The sequence below is a fragment of the Octodon degus genome, unplaced genomic scaffold (genome assembly GCF_000260255.1).
Source record: "Octodon degus isolate 3935 unplaced genomic scaffold, OctDeg1.0 scaffold00246, whole genome shotgun sequence".
NCBI lineage: Eukaryota > Metazoa > Chordata > Mammalia > Rodentia > Octodontidae > Octodon > Octodon degus.
This window is the reverse complement of record NW_004524822.1, coordinates 815,543-832,806: the sequence shown is the minus strand read 5'-3', so window position 1 is coordinate 832,806 and position 17,264 is coordinate 815,543. Positions and strand designations below refer to the sequence as shown.

Below are 17,264 nucleotides of genomic sequence, written 5' to 3'. Positions count from 1 at the left end.
TTGATAGCAGCACAACTTGTCCTAGCTGAATCTTGGAAACAACCTGAATGCCCTTCAACCAAGGAACTGATAGAAACAAAATTGTTTTTTTTTTTAGAGCAAATTTCCATTAATTGCTCACAAACCCCAGCTGCACTGGTTATGGATATACTTGTACCCATGTGTCTGTGTGTATTTGTGTATACAGTGTAGGGCTTACATAAAATTTTTTAAAATGTGAATGTCATTGAGAAACTAAAGAAAATATGCAGTTTTTCTCTGGTCATTCGTGCAGTTCCTCTAACGGCAAAAGCAGGATGCTTAGGCTTTTGTTGTTGTGTTGCTTAGGTGGAAGGACTGTGGCCAACATGTGCAGGGAAACTAAGACTGTATGTTAGATTAATTTGCAGGTTTTTTTTTTAAGCTCCTTGTATTTTTCCTTCCGTTTGGTCCCTGAGCTTTGGTCGGTGCTCGGTAACTGAGCCCAGCAAACTTCTGCTGCACTTATTTTGGTTTCTTCGTAAGAAGCCCCACCTCTGGCTGGCTGGTTAAGAGTCACGATGTTTCTGTGAGCTGCTCTAATCTTGGCTTTGCCAGCAGATGGGCTGAGGCCTAAAATGAGACTTGCTTCTCACCAACGCACTTTCCGTTCGGATCCTCCTAGAAGAGGATGGAAGGTTACGGGGCGAGCACTTCCTTGCAGCTTCTGTGGTTACTTGCTATAGAGGTTTCCAGACCCGAGTTGCATAGTAACCTGAGAATGCAACAGTGGCAGGCCAGGTCCCGCAGCTATTGAAGTTCTTGCCAGTCGGTGGCCAGTTCTGCGTGTGGCCATCTGGCTAACGGTGGTGAGGACTCTGCATACACAGCTCCCTGCTGGCTAAGGCAAGAGACCGAGAGCAGCCACGGCAATAGATACGGTATTTTTATATAGTGGAGTAGTACTCAGCCATAAAGAAGGATAAATGCCATTTTAATTTTTTTTGGGGGGCAGAACTTGGGATTGAACTCAGACCCTTGGGTTGGCCAGGGAAGCACTTATTCCACTGAGCCATCTCCCCAGCCCCAGCCATTTCAAATTTTTATTGGCTCTTTGTTTCTTTTCTGAAGCTGCCCAAATATACTTGTGTGTGTATATATCTTTGTGTCTATATGTCTACATGTGTGCATACGTGTGTGTGCACATATATGTATATATGCATTAAATGGTTCTTTAACTCCTCCTTTCTTTCTCTCTCTCTCTCTTTTTTTTTTTTTTGTATTTTAGGGAAGGGTCTACAGGGTGTTCAGGATCCCACTACTAGGTAGGACTCGTAGTGATCTGCCTGTGTACAGCCTCCCAAGAGCTGGGATTACAGGAGCGCGCCACCACGCCCAGTCTCAATTGCCATCCCAGCACAGCAGGTCTGGGGATCAAACTCCTGACCCCTGTGCTTTAATTCGCTGAGCTATTTGGCTGGCCCTAACTCCTCTTTTCATTGTGTGGGATTTCTTTATATAATAGGAGCATTAATCTTTTTTTATGCTTGTCAGGGACATTGCATATAAGTGATGTCATTGGTTACATTTCAGTGCATGTACTGCCAAGGGAAGCATCATTTGTCACATTTTAACAGGAGACAATTTTGCTCACAGAAACCCATCTTTCTGTGCTCCAATCACTGAATCCATGAAGCTGTAGCTCATCTGACATTCCTTTCTGGGCATGAATGGCTTGACTTGGGATGCGCAGGAATGCGAGTGATGGTACTTAGGTACTTACCACTGGTCTTCAAGACTTTATGTGATCGCGAGGAAGGCTCTGGAAGGAGAATAAAGCTAGGATCACTTTACAGAACCAAATCAAAAATTCTCTTTTATAAGTGACAAATTTATATTAAATTCAATGAACTCTAGAAGTTTCTTATCAACTTTAAACTCCCATTGCTCGGAAACATTTAAAGATAAGAAATTCACTCTGATAAAAAACAAAACAAAACAGAAATTCACTCTGTCAGGTGAACAGGACAAATGTTAAGGAACTGTAAGTCACATGACAGAAAGGCAAAATGCTACATTGCCAACCTATCAACTAGTAAAGAAACTTTTTCTCTAAAGTAGTAAGATAGTAACTTTCAGTTTTACATACTATGTCATATGCCTGTCTCAAGCTTCTTCTTCTTCCTCTTCCTCTTCTTCTTCTTTTTTTCAGAACTGGGTATTGAACTCAGGCCCTTGCGCTTGCCAGGGAAACTTATTCCACTGAACCATCTTCCTGGTCATTGTCGTTGTCCTCCTCCTCCTCCTCGTCCTCCTCCTCCTTCCTTTTTTTTTTTTTTTTGTATCAGGAACCAAACTTAGGACCTTGGGCTTGCCAGGCAGGCACTGTGCCACTGAGCTGTATCTTGCCCTAGTGTCCCAAGCTTCTGGCTCAACAAACTGCACACCGAATTGCACTTCACCATCCTCTTCCTACCCTGCTCCTTCATCCGTGTTTCCTACTGGGTTATCGTTGATCTTTCTCTCCCATGGTGGTGATCAGGACATTGACAAATTCTTCTGTTTTAATCCATGACAGTTTTGAGGGCTCCCAATAATGCTCCGCCGCAGAGCCCACTCTTTGAATCCAAGTCTGTGTCATCTGTCCCCTAGACTAGCACGGCTGCTTCCCTCCCAGTCTCGCTGCCTGCCTCACGCCCCACATACAGTCTGAGTTCTTGATCAAAAGGCAACTGTTCTCATAGCTCACTGCTTCTGATCCTTTGTGGAGTGCCAAGTTCAGCCCCTCTGCCTGGCCTGCTAGACTTCAAGGTCAGGCTCCTGTCCGCTTGTCCCTATTTCATCTCCACTGTGTCCTCCCCTGTCCAACTTAGGCTCCCCCAGCTCTCGCTACTCTACACAGCTGGCAGTAGGAGCTGCCTGGCCTCAGTGGCGCTGGTGGAAGTCCCAGGGCCTTGGCATGATCATTCTGCCCCCTTGGCCTCTCAGCTTCAAAGCACTGAAGGACCACTGGGTCCTTTATACCATGAAGGCTTCTCTCGCCTTCCTAGGTTAATCAATTCCTCTTTTCCTTCCATCCCACCTCTGCCACAGCACCATGACATAAACTGATATTGATTCCTATTTTCTGTCTCCCACAGTGAGCTTTTTGCAAACAGGAATCATATGCTTCAGTTATTCTTATATATGTTCTTGCCCTCAGCAAGGTGTAAAATAGGTGGTAACAAATACTGATACAAATGGAATTAAGATCCGGATAGGACAATGCTTCACAGAATCTGCTCTAGCAAGTGTGTATTCTGATCTTGTGCGTGAATAACTCTTCGTGTGTGTCATTAACAGGACGCAATATCAATTAGCAATTGCAAATAAGGTTTGCCTAACTGCATGTTGTTGGTAAGATGCTGGAGAAAGCAAAAGTTAGGTTTCTATTCATGGGGAAGACAGACTTAAGCAGGAAAGACAGAGTTAAATAGAAATCAAGTTTAAAACAAAGGCTGGTAGGTCTTACTTCAGAGCAGCCTCCGGCAGTGTACTCAGAGCAGCAGTAAGCCCGAAAGCCAGGCAGAACATGCCTTTGTGCCCTCCCGAGAGCAACCCTCAGGTCCAGTGCCGTTGGCATAGCACTCTCATCACAGCACCCTGCTTACCAGACTTTCTTCTCAGCCGGTAGGGCGCAGAGCCTTCTTTCGAGCTGCAGAGCGCTTTCGTCTCCCCCTCGGGGCTGTAACAGAAGCCTGGGTGGTCTGCAAAGGTGACACAGCACAGGTCAGGGCGGGCTGCTGGGAGAACGGCTACAGGTTCTTTCAGATTTTGACGCAATCGCTCTTTTACATCAGACATGGATATATTCCATGTGTTGACTGTATCTCAAAACTTTTCGCAGGTGCTGGACTGCTAGTAGTGGTACGTGGGTGGGGCCCCCGAGTCCCTGTCCTGCCGTCTCTCTCTCCTTCCTCCCCTCCCCCATGGCTTCTGTTTCCTTCCTCAGCTGAAGGATCTGTCAGGCATCAGCTTTGCCTAGTAAGACAGCTCCCTTCACGTCTTGGTGGAAGGTGCCCTTCGGTGTAGTTGTTCTCAATATGTTCCTAGGCATCATCCCTTCATGCATCTGGTGAAAGTGTTAGACTCTCTTATCAGGAAAGAAACTTCGGTTCAGTGTCACTGAGTTCATATCGTTCTACTCCACCTCAGTCCCATGGACGCTGGGTCAAGGCACTGTGATCTAACGCTAGTGCAGGGGGCACGAGGGGTGACCACACGCACCCTGACGGCTCAGCACTCCGAGGACAGCCATACACTCCTGCTCCTCCAGTCACAACCAAGGTGCTTCAAGGGGGGCTTGACTTGGGACCCTAATGACTGCAACAGTTAGTTTGCTGTCAGGCCACATTACCCGAAGGAGGGCATCTGGCCCCCGCTGCCCAACTGAGCTAGGTCTAAACTTCCGGAAGGTCACTGCCCCCGGCATGGCTGCCCGGGGCTCAGCCTGGCAATGGAGGTGCATAGAACCATCTGGGGCACTCGGTCTCCAGCACTTGCTGAGAGCCTGGCCATGAGCAAATCATTTTGTGGAGTGGGGCTGGCCCCCCGGCAGCTGACTTCTCTAGATCTGCGTCTTCCTCAGTCCTGTTCCTAACGCACACCTGCCCATCCATGACCAGTCTTTTCAGACATTCTTAAAAAACCCTGGAGTGATTTCCACAGCATAAACGTGGGAGTTTAGAGAACACAGACTCGCCCTCTGACCGGGGTCACTTAGCAGCTCCTCCCATGGATGGGAACCCAGAGCCGCAGCTACAGCGGCAGGATGACGCTCCTCATCCACCTTTCTGGTGTCTCTCTATTCTCCTGGAGAATTAACATGTGGCAGTTGGGAGAGTAAGGAAATCAGTGTATGCACATGATAACAGATTTCTTAAAAGTAAGGGGAGAGGCAATTAATTTATTTTTTAAATTTAATTTATTTTTTAGTTTTTTAAAAAAGTTTTAAAAAGTAAGCTGAGTTGTCCACACTGGCCTTGAACTTGCAATCCTCCTGTCTCAGTGTCCCAGGGTGTTGAGATTACAGGCATGTGACATGGGTCTGACTGGAAGTGTTTTAAATAAAAGTTCCTATCAGATCGGGTTGAATGTTTAAAATCACCATATTTCCTTTTTGTTCTCAAATCCGAGAAGTAACAAAGATGTTAGAAGTGGTACCAGACAAGACATTATTTAATAAGAAGGACCTGGCATATCTATTCTTGGGCTTTTATAGGTTTAAACACATAGTCACAAATGTGAGGTGGCTATGATTTTTAGAATTCTGTTTGTATCAGAAACACTAGGAAGTATCACCTTATGGGGATTCTTGCAGATAATCGACATGGTATTAGGGGTCAGGATGAAAGGGACACCCGTGCTAGAGCCCTGCTCTTCAGTGGCGGAGGAGGTGGGAGGCGGAGCCCACGCTGCTGGCACTGTTGGTGGCTGCAGAAACCTAGACCTGTGGCCAGCCACCAAGCGACTCACAGAGACACAGGAGCATCAACATTGAAATATTGCAGGGGGTTATAGCTTCTGCTCTATTAGCAGAAAGCTTTCACATTCTCCCAACTGACTGACACTTGATAAATGTTGGTGCTGTTCCAGGAGGCAATAACAGTTCAAATCATGTTAAAGAAACAAAACTCACGGATGGCATCCATTTCAAGTATGGCTTGCTTGGCCTAAAAGAGAAAAAGTGCAGCTATAATTGCAACGATTAGTTTTCTTCTTCTCAACTACCAAACCAGACACAGATCTTACCCCAACTAACTGGACTTTTAAAAGCTTTAAAAAACCCAGTGTTTCTCTTAGACATTAGTACATAGGTCAGGGGATCCAAACAGATGTGGGCCTTCATGGAGGCAGTGGGCATTGCCCAACTGATGCGCCAGAGCTAAGACTGACCCCTACCCGACCCTGGCAAGAAGAGAGATATGGGGAGAGAGGCTGGCCTGAGTCCAGCTGCTGACCAGGAGCCGCTGGGAAACTTAGGATAAAGTGCAGGGTCCTGCTCCCTGACCACTGTCTTCTGACTCCGAAGCTCGAGGCGTGGAGGCCGGCGTGTACCCTACCAACCTCTCCTGTCCTTGGGGGGCTGCAGATGTATAGTCGTCTGTGCATTTGTGGGTGAGGGGTCCCAGGCCACCACTGCCAAGGAAATCCAAACCCATGGATGCTCATGTTCCTTATAATAGAGGCACAGTATTCACATGGAACCCCCACACATCCTCTTGTAACATTCACTAATTTCTAGATGGTTGAGAAAGCCTAACACAATATGGCAGGAAGGATGACAAAGCAAAATGTCTACATGTCCAGTGCAGGCAGGCTCAGTGCTTTCCTGGTAGTGTTTCTGACCATTTCTGGCTGAGTCGGCAGATGTGGAGCCCACAGCCTGCGCTGCCAAGCAGGTTGGCGAGAGGCCGCTGGGAGCTCACGGCCACTGCTTTCCTTCTCTGAGTGCCTTGCGGTGCTTGCTGACTTCCCCAGCTCCCTCACCTCCCGACCTCCTGTGTCCCAGAGGGGAAGTAAGTTTCCGTGCGGGGGGCCAGGGCTCTGAGGACACAGAGCCAGGGGTGCTCTCACTTTGCCCACTCAACTCTAAAGTAGGACAGCAGGTCCCACTGCTCAGTGCTGGGATGAGTCCCGTTAGCTGCCCCAGCCCCTGGCCCCAGGGCCTTGCCTGCACTCACTGCTTTTCTCGCCTCAAAGCCCCCCTTTGAGACCCAATGCTGGGTACTTATTTGGATTCTTCACGTGGTTTCCACATGTTCCTTTCTTTCTTTCTTTCTTTCTTTTTTTCTTTTTTTTTTTTTGGTACCAGGAACTGAACTCATGACCTCCTGCTTGCCAGGCAGGTGCTGTGCAGCTGAGCTATATTCCTGGCTCCATGTGTTCTTTACATTTAGAGGACTATAAAAAAGTAAATTGTGCTAACCAATCTAGGCAGCCTTTCTTGCCTCTTCAATGTCACTTTCTTTTAAAATAATTTTACCCCTGCTTTGCTGAGTCTTGATATCACACTATGTATTCAGGCAGAGCGACACTGGCAATCATATTCAATTTAAAAACATGTTAGTTGGGGCTGGGGAGATGGCTCAGTAGAATAAACACTTGCCTGGCAAGCTCAAGGGTCTGAGTTCAATCCCCAGTTCCACCAAAAAACAAAAAAACTTAAAAACGTGTTAGCATATGGGGGGAGGCCTCCACGTAGCCACCTATACCAGGGATTGTACTTGTGACCTTGCACTTCCAGAGGACTATTAGAATGAATTTTAAACACAGATAATAGCTCAGTATCTGGGAAGTGTGTTTCTAGAACCATGTTAATGTATAAACTGAAAAAAATACTTATATTTACCTTACTATCAGTTAATTTGGACAAAAACTCAGTTTAATACCATATATATGGAAACGTGGCTAGCCTCAAGCAACTCTCTGGTATCTACAATTCTCTAAACCTGCTATGTATCTCTAAATGTTACCTCCTGTAACGTTTTCCCTAATTCTTAAAGCTTTATCTTAAAAGTGCTATTCCCGCACATACCACTAGGCGGCAGCCACAGACCATCGTAGGGTTAAAGAACTGCAGACAGTAGGAAGAATGGGAGTGAAACCAGCTGTTGACCTCGTTAGCCCTGCGACACATTTTTGTGACGTTGAAAATGTCCTAGTATGTATTTCTTTGATTTCATAGAAATTAATGTCTTGAGAACTTCAACAATTTTAGAAATAATATTGTTAAAGATGTATAGAAAACTCAACTGAGTACTTTTGCTTAAATAAGATAGGAAAGAATTATAGCAGGTAAACAATATTAAATACCATAAGTGCATTTTCATTGCTAGCAGGAACAAAGTAATTAAGGAGCTCTTTGAAGCCAGACAGACCAGGGTCTCAGTTTGGGCTCACTATGTCCTAGTTAAACTTGGGCAGTTTACTTTGTATCTTGGCATCCTCCTTTTATTTCTCTAAAACGGGGAGCACAAGAGCTCATAGGATGCTTTTCTGAGGACGAAACAAAGGCATGAAGTCCTCGGCACAGTGCACACACTGCACCTCCGAAGTCAGTTTTTAGATTCTCAGAGTGTCAGCAACTTGGGAGCAAGGTAGGATTCTCCTGAGCTGTAGGAACTGTCGTAACACAGCCGAGAAGCCGCCACCTGGTGTGGCAAGGGCGCAGGTGTGCAAGCTAGTCTGGCTCTGTAACTGCCTTTCAGAGCCTCTTGAAGCAATCTTGATGTTCCCAGGAGACTCCTGAATGGTGGGTGGAGCACATCCGAGGCGTGTTGCCCTTGTGTAGACGGGCATTCAGAGGCCCTGGGCCAAAGTGCCGTGACAAACCCTGCAGAAATGTAGTTGCCCTGCAGCCACGCCGCCCCGTGGCATGCAACTGCGCTTCCGTGTGTGGGCTCACACCTCAGCACACTCATTTCTGAGTCTCTAACCTGCACACCTCCAGAGCATGGGCCTCAGAAGCTTTTCAGAACAGAGGGCAAAACATGTTCCCTTGTCGCCCTCTTTGTCCTCTTGTGTCCACCCCCTCCTACTGTCCTGATTGTGACCCGCTTCTGCCCCACCACCAGTGGCCGCCATCCCTCACCTCCCTGGGCCACTGTTTCTCTAAGCACCTTGCCTCCCACTACTTCTGTCTGCTGCCCCAGCTGTCTTCTCTCTATTTACTGGGAAGCCAGAGCTATGGGTAGCACCCCTCTCCTTTGCCTGGGGATGCAGCCCTGCGGTCCCTGACCTAGGAGAACCTGTGTGTGCCACGGTCTCTCAACCTCCACTGTCAAGCACCCTCTGAAGGACTGTGGGGCGTGTGTGGGCCCAGCTGGGTCTACGAAGGGTCTGAGTCATGGCTGGTGAGCAGCCCATTTGCTTCTGCAATGGTTCTGAGCCTTTCCACCTTCTTCAGTAGCTTACCTGCTCCCTGCCTCGGCCCACAGATGACTTTGTCACGGCCATCTGTGACTCCAACATTTCATGGGCCAACATTTCATGGGTCCCCCATTCCCTCCATGTTCCTTCACCTTCTCTCCCTGACCCAGAAGATGTCCAACCCTTTCCAAGACTCCCACCCCTACACCATGGCCCGCGGTCTGTGCCTCCCCTGGCCTCACCCCAACATGCAGCCTCCCTTCCCCTCCTGCAGCCCACTGACCCACAATGCTAGGTTTTTTTTTTTTTTTTTTTTTTTTCCAAGACAGAAAAAATTTTTTTTTTTTTTTTTTTTTTTTTTTTTTTCCCAAAAAAAAAGAATTTTTTTTTTTTTTTTTTTTTTTTTTTTTCTCTTGGAACCAGGATATTCTACTGAGCCATCTCCCCAGCCCCAAAAATTTTTTTTTTTTTTCTCTTGGAACCAGGATATTCTACTGAGCCATCTCCCCAGCCCCAAAAAACTTGGTTTTGATTTGGTCTCTCCCTAAGCCAGCACTATTTTTCTTTTCTGAATTTTGTGTAAAGAAAAAAAGCCTGCAACCAGTTGGTCTGCATGTCCCTTGCTCCTCTACCCCCTTCCATCTGTCTGGCATCCCCTGTTATCCCTTCCAGGCCTCCCTGTGCGCTGGCCCTCCCTCTGCAGCAGGACGCCGCTATGTCCCCTGGCCTCCTCAGCACCTCCTTGCCACTCTAGTTGCTCTCTCAGGACCCCTCTACCTGCAGATATCTGGCTGGGGCTCCCTGGGGTCTGTCTTTCCCTTTACATTCCTGCGGGCCAGAGCTGTCAAACCGCAGGGCTTCCATTACTGTCTCTTCTGATCCTAGGCTTTGAGAACCTGAATTTCCACCTGCACAGGCCCTGCCCGCCACTCCCTGCTGTTCGACCCCATGGAACCGGTTCAGCCTCCTCTTTGCAGCCTCTCAGGGAGCTGGGCACCAGGTCTGGGGCCACGCCTGGCGGTGAAATCTCTTTCCTTCTGTCACTGTGGCTCCAGCCCAGCGCTCTCCCTCTCTTACTGGGCAGACGCCTGGTGTTGCATCCCAAGCCTCCACCCCGTACCCCCTTCTGTGTGTCTCCCCAGAACATCCAGGCATGGGTGGAAAGTGTGCTCCCCCTGCGTCCATGCTTGTGTTCCTGTTTACCCCATTCTCTCAGCCTCGGTTTCCTTTTCCTTCCCCCTCCCCCTAATAAAAACATTCCTCATCCTTCAAGAACCAAGTAAAAGGCATTTTCCCTCATCCCTCACTCAGCTGAACGCTTTGGCCTTCCAAGACACCTGGTTTACAGCACTGTGACTTCACCGTGTTGAGCAAATAGTTCGGGGTTCACGGCTGCCGCCTCGGCCATAAATTCCTGCATGGTCAGGCCTGCTGTGCCCTCTGTCCCCCCTGTGCACCGCATCCCGCTTGGCAGGTTCTCAGGGCCCTTTGCTTATTTCTCGTCCTCTTTTTTCTCCTTGCCTTTTTTGGAGTCAGTGTTTCTCTGTAGCCCTGCCTGGCCTCGAAGTCACAGTCCTCCTGCCTCAGCTTCGTGAGTGCTGGGATTACAGGCATGTGCTGCCACGTGCAGGCTCTGCTGGTTTCTAGAAGCTTCCTCACCATTTTTCCTTTATGCCTTTCTTCTTTCAATCTCTAAAGGGAAAATAATAACCACATTCACAGCCCACAGAGCGTACCACACATAAATCTCCTCGAAGTAAATGGCAGGTGTAACGACTGTGTCTGACCCCTCACATGCAGTTCTGAAGCCATGCGCTGCAGCCCATCGGCCACCGCTGAGCCTCATGGCCAGCCCCGCACCCCTCGCTTCTCTTACCTTGGCTGGAATCTTGGCTGCGTGGTTCTCCAGGATTAGTCTCTTCAGGTGCAGGACCCAGAGGCGCTTGTCCTGCTGGGATTTAGCCTAGGGCGCAGATGGGCTCAGTCAGACGCTGGGCAGCTGTGTCCCGTCAGCCTCTGATAAGCTGGGAGACACACGTGTGGCCTCGGCCCCTCTCCAGCAGGCCCTTCTTACCTGAACAGTGTGCTGCACCTTGGGGTTCTTGTAGTGGAAGACGCTGAAGCCGAGCGGCTCCTTCGGTATCACTTCTACCAGCATGAGGTTGCCACACTGGACAGGGGAGCACAGGGGTGAGGCAAGCCTGGGAAGCCACCAAGGGCAACCCCAGCCTCGACACCTACCAAGATGTGAGCTTTGTACGTAAATGTGTCGTCCCTCTTCTTGGTAATGAGGAGCAGCTTGTCCAGAAGGAAGAGCGTCCGCTCGTTCTTGGCCCGCTGGAGGCGGAAGGTCCCTTCCAGCACCAGTTCCCCATAGCTGGTCAGGTCTGGCCCCTTCCAGTTGGTGAGCAAGCTCTGGATCTCCTGGGGAAGGGAAGGTCTCCAGGTCAAACAGAGGCGAGGAGCAAGGAGCCAGGACCTGCCAGGGCTCCCTTAGGCCTCAAGAGTGGAGACTGTGGCCTAGGGTATAATCTGTGCGCACAAGTAGTATTGTGAACCAAATTGTTAGTAGCTGAGTTGCCCGTGATTTTTCTTCCATTCCTTAATCATGGCTGTGCTGTGGCTGGTACCAGCAGTTAGAGCGTTCAAAGGCTGGGTAACTGGGCCACCAGCGTGGGGCTTTCTTGGGGAGACATCGATTTCCCATAACTTTCTTATTCCCTCTTCTCTGGTGATTTGAGACAGAGAAGTTGACTGAAAACTTTCTTCAGAAACCGAAGTAATTTAAGTAACTCAGAGCTAAAATCTATGCAAAAATCATACAAGCTAGGTTTCTCAGAAGGTTTCAGATTGATTTTAGGGGGGTCATTTTTTATTTTTGAGACAGTGTCCTGGAATTTGTGGTGATCCTCCTGTCTCAGTCTCCTGAGCATAGTAGGGATTACAGGTTAGTTTCCTGATAGTAAATCTTTTTAGGGAAAGGAAATGGGCACTTGTCTGTGACCATGTCCTAGTGCTTCTGAAGGAATTTGATAAATGTAACATGACTGGCATTTATTTAGGGTTTACGGTATGTCAATATCAATATTGTACATCAATATTTTTAATTTTTATTTATTATTTTTAAATTTAAATTTTTACTTTTTAAAGGAAGCTGATTTCATAATTTTTTAAAAAATGTATTTAGGACAGGGTCCACAGGGCCTCACTACACAGATCAGACTCGTAGTGATCCTCCTGTTTTCAGCCGTCTAGGCACTGGGATTACAGGTATGAGGGGTCTCAGTCTCCATCTCAGCGCGCCCTGGGGGTGGGGCCCGCATGGCACCCAGGGATCCAACCCCAGTTCCTGCACTCTGCCTAAGCAGGTGTGTTAGTCCACTGAGCTGACTGGTCTACCTGATTTTATAATTTTGAAAAATGAAAGTACAAGCACCATGTAACAAAGCCCCAAGATCATAATAAAAAATAATCATCGGTTAAAAATAGACAAGGAGGTAAGTCAGAGCCACAGATCTTGCGGTGTCCTCAGCACGCTGCGCAGAGGCGCAGGAATGACACCCCAGCCAGTTGGCCCTGCCTGGCTGTGCGGGAACGTCTGAGAGGACGTCTGTGGAGCACTGGGTGGCTGAGCAGCAGCCATCTCACTCCTGGCGCGAGCCAGACCTGACTTGGAAGATTAGACTGCCTCCCTCTGGTGGTCGAAGCCTCGCAGGAGCTTCCGACCAAAACTCTGGCTGCCTGTGGGCTCTGACTGAAAAGCCGAATAATGCGTCTTTCCTCCGGAGTGAGTGTGAGCGCCCGGCTGAGTGCAGGGTCGCTCTGTGCCTCTGTCTCCCCGGGAGGCCCGCAACTGGTTGCCCACGTGGCTGTTTTGTCCTCACACATGTTCTATCAGCACAGATCTGCAGTCCAGTGTTTACATTCCTTGCGTGGAGCTGGTCCATGCGCACAACACATCGGAATTCCCTTCTCATCTGTCTCGCCCGCCTGCCCGCCGGCCCTAGAGCCTCCTCCTACTCGGGAAAGGTCCATCTCCCTACCTCCTGATAGCTATCTTGTGCTTTGCTCTTTAGACATATTTGGGGTTCTCATCTAAGAGAAGCTGCGGAGTACTGGTTAGCTCTTATGAACTGTGCTGCTATAAGCCCAGGTGTGCATGCTTCACTGTAATATGATACCTTTGAACTCTTTGGGGGAGACACCTAGAAGGGGAATAGCTGGGTCCAATGGGATTTCCAGGTTCAGCTTTTTGAGGAGTCTCCATGGTGATTCCTAGAGTGACTGCACCAGTTTACATGCTTACTAGCAATATAGAAAGGTGCATTTCCCCTGAAGCCTCACAATCCTCTGTTATTATTTGATTTTTTTTTTTTATGTATTTAGTACAGGGTCTACAGGGTCTCACTACACAGATTGGACTCATAGTGATCCTCCTGTTTTCAGCCTCCCAAACCCTTAGATGACAGGTGCGTGCCACCATGCCCAGGCTCAGTTGCAGTCTCAGTTGCAGTCTCAGCGCACCCTGGGGGCAGGGCTGGCTTGGCATGTGGTGCTGGCGATGGAACCCAGGCACCTTAGTCGGCTGAGCTATCTGGCCAGCCCTTTGATTTCTTTCTCGATGAAGGTCTTTCTCTGTGTGGCAGGATGGAACCTCAGTGTTGGTTTCATTGGGATTTCTGTAATGGCCAGCAACGTTGAGCATTTCTTCATGCACGTATCGCCCACTCACAGGGCAGTTCTGAGGCACCCAGGACATGATAATTGGTGTGGCATCTATCAAAATTTCCTAAGGATTTGGGGCTCACAGTGCTGTGCTGGTGGGACCTCTGCAAACCTCTCATCTGCTATCTCATGTTAAAGGTGAGGAAACCAGAATGATGTGCTTGGGAGTCAGGAACCAAGTGAAACTGAAAGGCGCTGACTCAGCCTTTGCTCCCCTCCCTGAGATCCTGGCCCTGTGACCCCGCCCCCCACCGTCTCAGCCTTGGGCATGAACTAGGAACAGTTATTTTCAATCTTAATTACTGATTTCTAATGAATATGAAATAAGACCTTGGGAGACTCAAGTTTTTAGCTGGGACATCAAAGAAGCTATAAAACAAGCTATTAGCTTACAAGTTACAATGTGGTGCTGTCTTAAATAGTGACTCTAAATAATGATTCGGAGTGCAGGTGTCCTACCTGTCCTGGGGAGAACTAGGGTGAGGACCACGAGTGCAGAAGGGTAGCTCCTGTGTGGCATGAATATCCGATTTGGAAAATGATGCAGCAGCACTCGCCCCCTCCCCGCCGCCCGAGTCCCGCCAAGGGTGGTCCCTGCCCTGGCCCACCTGCAGCCGCACGGCATGCTCATGCTTCCGCTTCATGTCATTGATGTGCCAGGCCACACGCTGCATTGTGTCTATGGCATCGAGCACCACGTCGTAGCCATCTGTGTCCTTGTCAAGGTGATTTTCTATTTCCTTAAAAACCAAAAAGAGCAACTTAATTTCTACTTAAACCACAGTCAAGTATAAAACAAAGGACACCTCTAGAATGGGCTCCTCATGTTTTATTTTTGCTTACTTCTTTGCTTACTACCATGAGCCCTTAAGATTTTGAGATAACTTACTAGAAAGATCTGCCAAAAATGTGGTAAAATGGAAATAACAACAGTGCTAGGCATAACGAAAGTAGATCAGAATTCTAGGACTGGGCATAAAGCATTCAGTAAGCCTTTCAGAGATGTTTAATTCTAATGGATATGACACTTGATCTCAGGAGCTCAGCAATGTGCTGTAGCTCTCAGTACTATAGTTCTCACTCTTACAAGATAGACAGCTTCTAATGTGAGTCTTAGATGTCACGTCAGCGGATCTCAGTAGAGATTTGTCCTGAGGTATTATTTAAGAATTATTTGGATACTGATTTAGTCAGATTGTCTCACTAAGTCTAAAAGATCCTTTGGACCAATTTAAACATTAAAAACCATAGCTCTACTGGGGCTTAAGAAGATGTACAGTCCTCCAAAGATCAATCTCCCAGGAGAGCAGAGCAAAACTAAGACATTTCTGGCAAAGTTGGATTTAAAAAGTTTTTGAAATTGTTCAAAATTGTTGAGCAAGTCGGAAAATGACTTCCTCATTTAGAAACCTGGAATATTTTCAAAAGAGATACAGGCCTATTGAGAGAGAGGCGCTCTGGATTAAAAGTTTTTAGGAAAAGATTTTTAATGTAGTATAAAAATGACAAACTACAAGCTGGGTGTGGTGGCGTGTAACCCTAACACTCAGAGAGGCTGAAGCAGGACTGAAAGTCACCCTGCCTGAGCAACCCAGTGGCTTGCAAGACACAGTTTCAAAATCAAAATATTTAAAACAGGGCTGGGGACACTGGCCCTGCCCCTGGGGGTGCTGAGTGGGCACTGAGTCCCAGCGTGGAGTCACATGCCTGTAATCCCAGCACTGGGTGGCTGACAATAGGAGGATCACTATGAGTCCAAGCTGCATGGTGAGACCCTGTACCATATACATACAAAAAAAAAAAAAAAAAAAAAAAAAAAGGTGGGGGTGGGGTGGGTGCTGGGGATGTGGCTCAGTGAGAAGGCCCTGACTTTGGTTCCTGATATGAAAAAACAAGACAAAATAAAACCTACAAACACTAACTTATTTTTCTTGTGTGCCCAAGAGCCACAGGCCCGTGGGCCACTTGTAGGATCTGGGGCAGGCAGACTAGCCACGCTGTTCTATTGTCTTTCCCCAACTACAAAGGTCAGCAAATCCTATTCACAGAATTCAAATTACCCTCAGTAAAACTTTTTTCTTTATTATTTTCAAATTCCGTAGAGAATAAGAAAATTCCGTAGTGATAACAAAGAACTGAGAATTAGAGAGTTCTGTCTATCTTTGTTTCTCAAGCCTCTTTGAACTGTATAAAAGCAATGGAAACTACTCCAAAGGGGCAGATCCCGGAAATGAGGCCACTCCGGCTCTCGGCGTCAGAGTGCTGCCCGTGGTCCTCTCTTTTCTAGAACCTCTCTCTGCTTTCACACACTAGCCAGTGGATGACAAGCAGCCTTCGCTCCCAACCTACTGAATCGGAGCTCATAGAAATAAAATAAAATTGTGTGTGTGTATGTGTGGGGGGATCTATTTTCCACTTGGGTGACAGCTCCCTGCCCGAAGTCGCCACTGCCCAGCCAAGGCATTCCTACGCCCTGTTACTATCTGAGCTAAAATTAATCTCTGGACTTGGCTGTGGTCAATGGGGCTGTAGGCCTAGAATCCAAATACCTCTAATTCCTCAAGGCAGATTAGTCAGTTGTAAAGTATGAGAGCAGAAAACACTTCCATGTGCCTACAGACTGTCCCGGTGTTCTCCCCCGAATGTCAAGTGTACACAGGACACCCCCTCCCCTGCACAGTGCCCGGCGCAGGCGGAGGCTCACGTGCAGGAGGAGGTGGTACTTGAGGATCCGCTGCACCGGCTTCAGGAGGTAGGATCCCAGAGGCAGCGAGTGCTTCAGCGTCTCCTGCCGCTCCCGGAAGAACTTGGCCAGCACCTTGTTCCTCATGCACTCGGTTAGCACAGCCACTGACCTGCGCGAAGAACAAATGCTTTGGGTCTCAGTGTAACCTTGCACATGGTGTTTGAGGTTTTCAGGCCAGGTCAGTGTAAACGCCTGGTAGCCCCAGAACTAGCTCCAGTTGAGGACACTTTGGGGCAAATTAGCAAAATACGTCTCCCTGGCTGGGTGAGTTTGAAGGGGGCACTGAACTGGGGGTACTAAAGTGCCACGGACTCCTGGCTCCTAGGCAGCAAGTTGTTGCCTCCGATTAGCCCAGGCCAGGGCCTAGGGCTCAGCAGAAGAGATCTGAGGTGTATTCTAGCTCTCCACTTGCAATCCATCTGGCTGTGTGTTCCTGCATATCTGGAGCCGCAGGTCAGATTACAAGCTCTAGACATCTTTTTTGTTTTTTAAGACTGAGTCTTGCTATGTAATTCAGGCCGAACTTTAACTTATTGTGTATCCCAGGGTGGTCTCAAACTCAGGGTGGTCTCAAACTCAGGGTGATTATCTTGCCTCCGCCTCCCAAGTGGCAGGATTACAGGTGTGTGCTGCCACACCCAGGAGTAGGCATCTTTGTACCATGCAAAAGGAGTTCACCAGGCTAGTAGAAGTAGCCTCCTGTTGGGGCATTTGGTAGCCCCTGACAATAGTCACCTTTGTATAATGTACAACACGCACAGCTGGTGGAGTGAGCTTCCTCAGAGAGCTCTTCCCAGAGGGAAGCTCCCTCTTGGAGTCTCTGAGCAGATTTCCTTCTCCAAGTGCTTCTATGGGGGGGGCGTGTCTTACTCCTTACAGGGTGCTGTGCTACAGGATGTTAGAAGGTGCATCAGAATTCCTTCAA

At 48.2% G+C, this 17,264-nt stretch overlaps 1 protein-coding gene across 5 annotated transcripts in view; it reads right to left on the bottom strand.

Annotated features, from left to right (window-relative positions):
- Nucleotides 1-17,264, bottom strand: part of Plekhg1 (pleckstrin homology and RhoGEF domain containing G1) — a 227,751-nt gene that overhangs the window by 15,162 nt on the left and 195,325 nt on the right. For all 5 annotated transcript variants that reach the window (XM_023706250.1, XM_023706251.1, XM_023706253.1 and 2 more), the window contains 8 exons: nt 16,298-16,448; nt 14,202-14,333; nt 11,110-11,292; nt 10,943-11,038; nt 10,745-10,831; nt 5,636-5,669; nt 3,609-3,704; nt 1,742-1,780 (listed from right to left, as the gene is read on the bottom strand). In XM_023706250.1, coding sequence (XP_023562018.1) covers nt 1,742-1,780; nt 3,609-3,704; nt 5,636-5,669; nt 10,745-10,831; nt 10,943-11,038; nt 11,110-11,292; nt 14,202-14,333; nt 16,298-16,448 — 818 coding nt within the window. The remainder of the gene's footprint in view (nt 1-1,741; nt 1,781-3,608; nt 3,705-5,635; nt 5,670-10,744; nt 10,832-10,942; nt 11,039-11,109; nt 11,293-14,201; nt 14,334-16,297; nt 16,449-17,264) is intronic.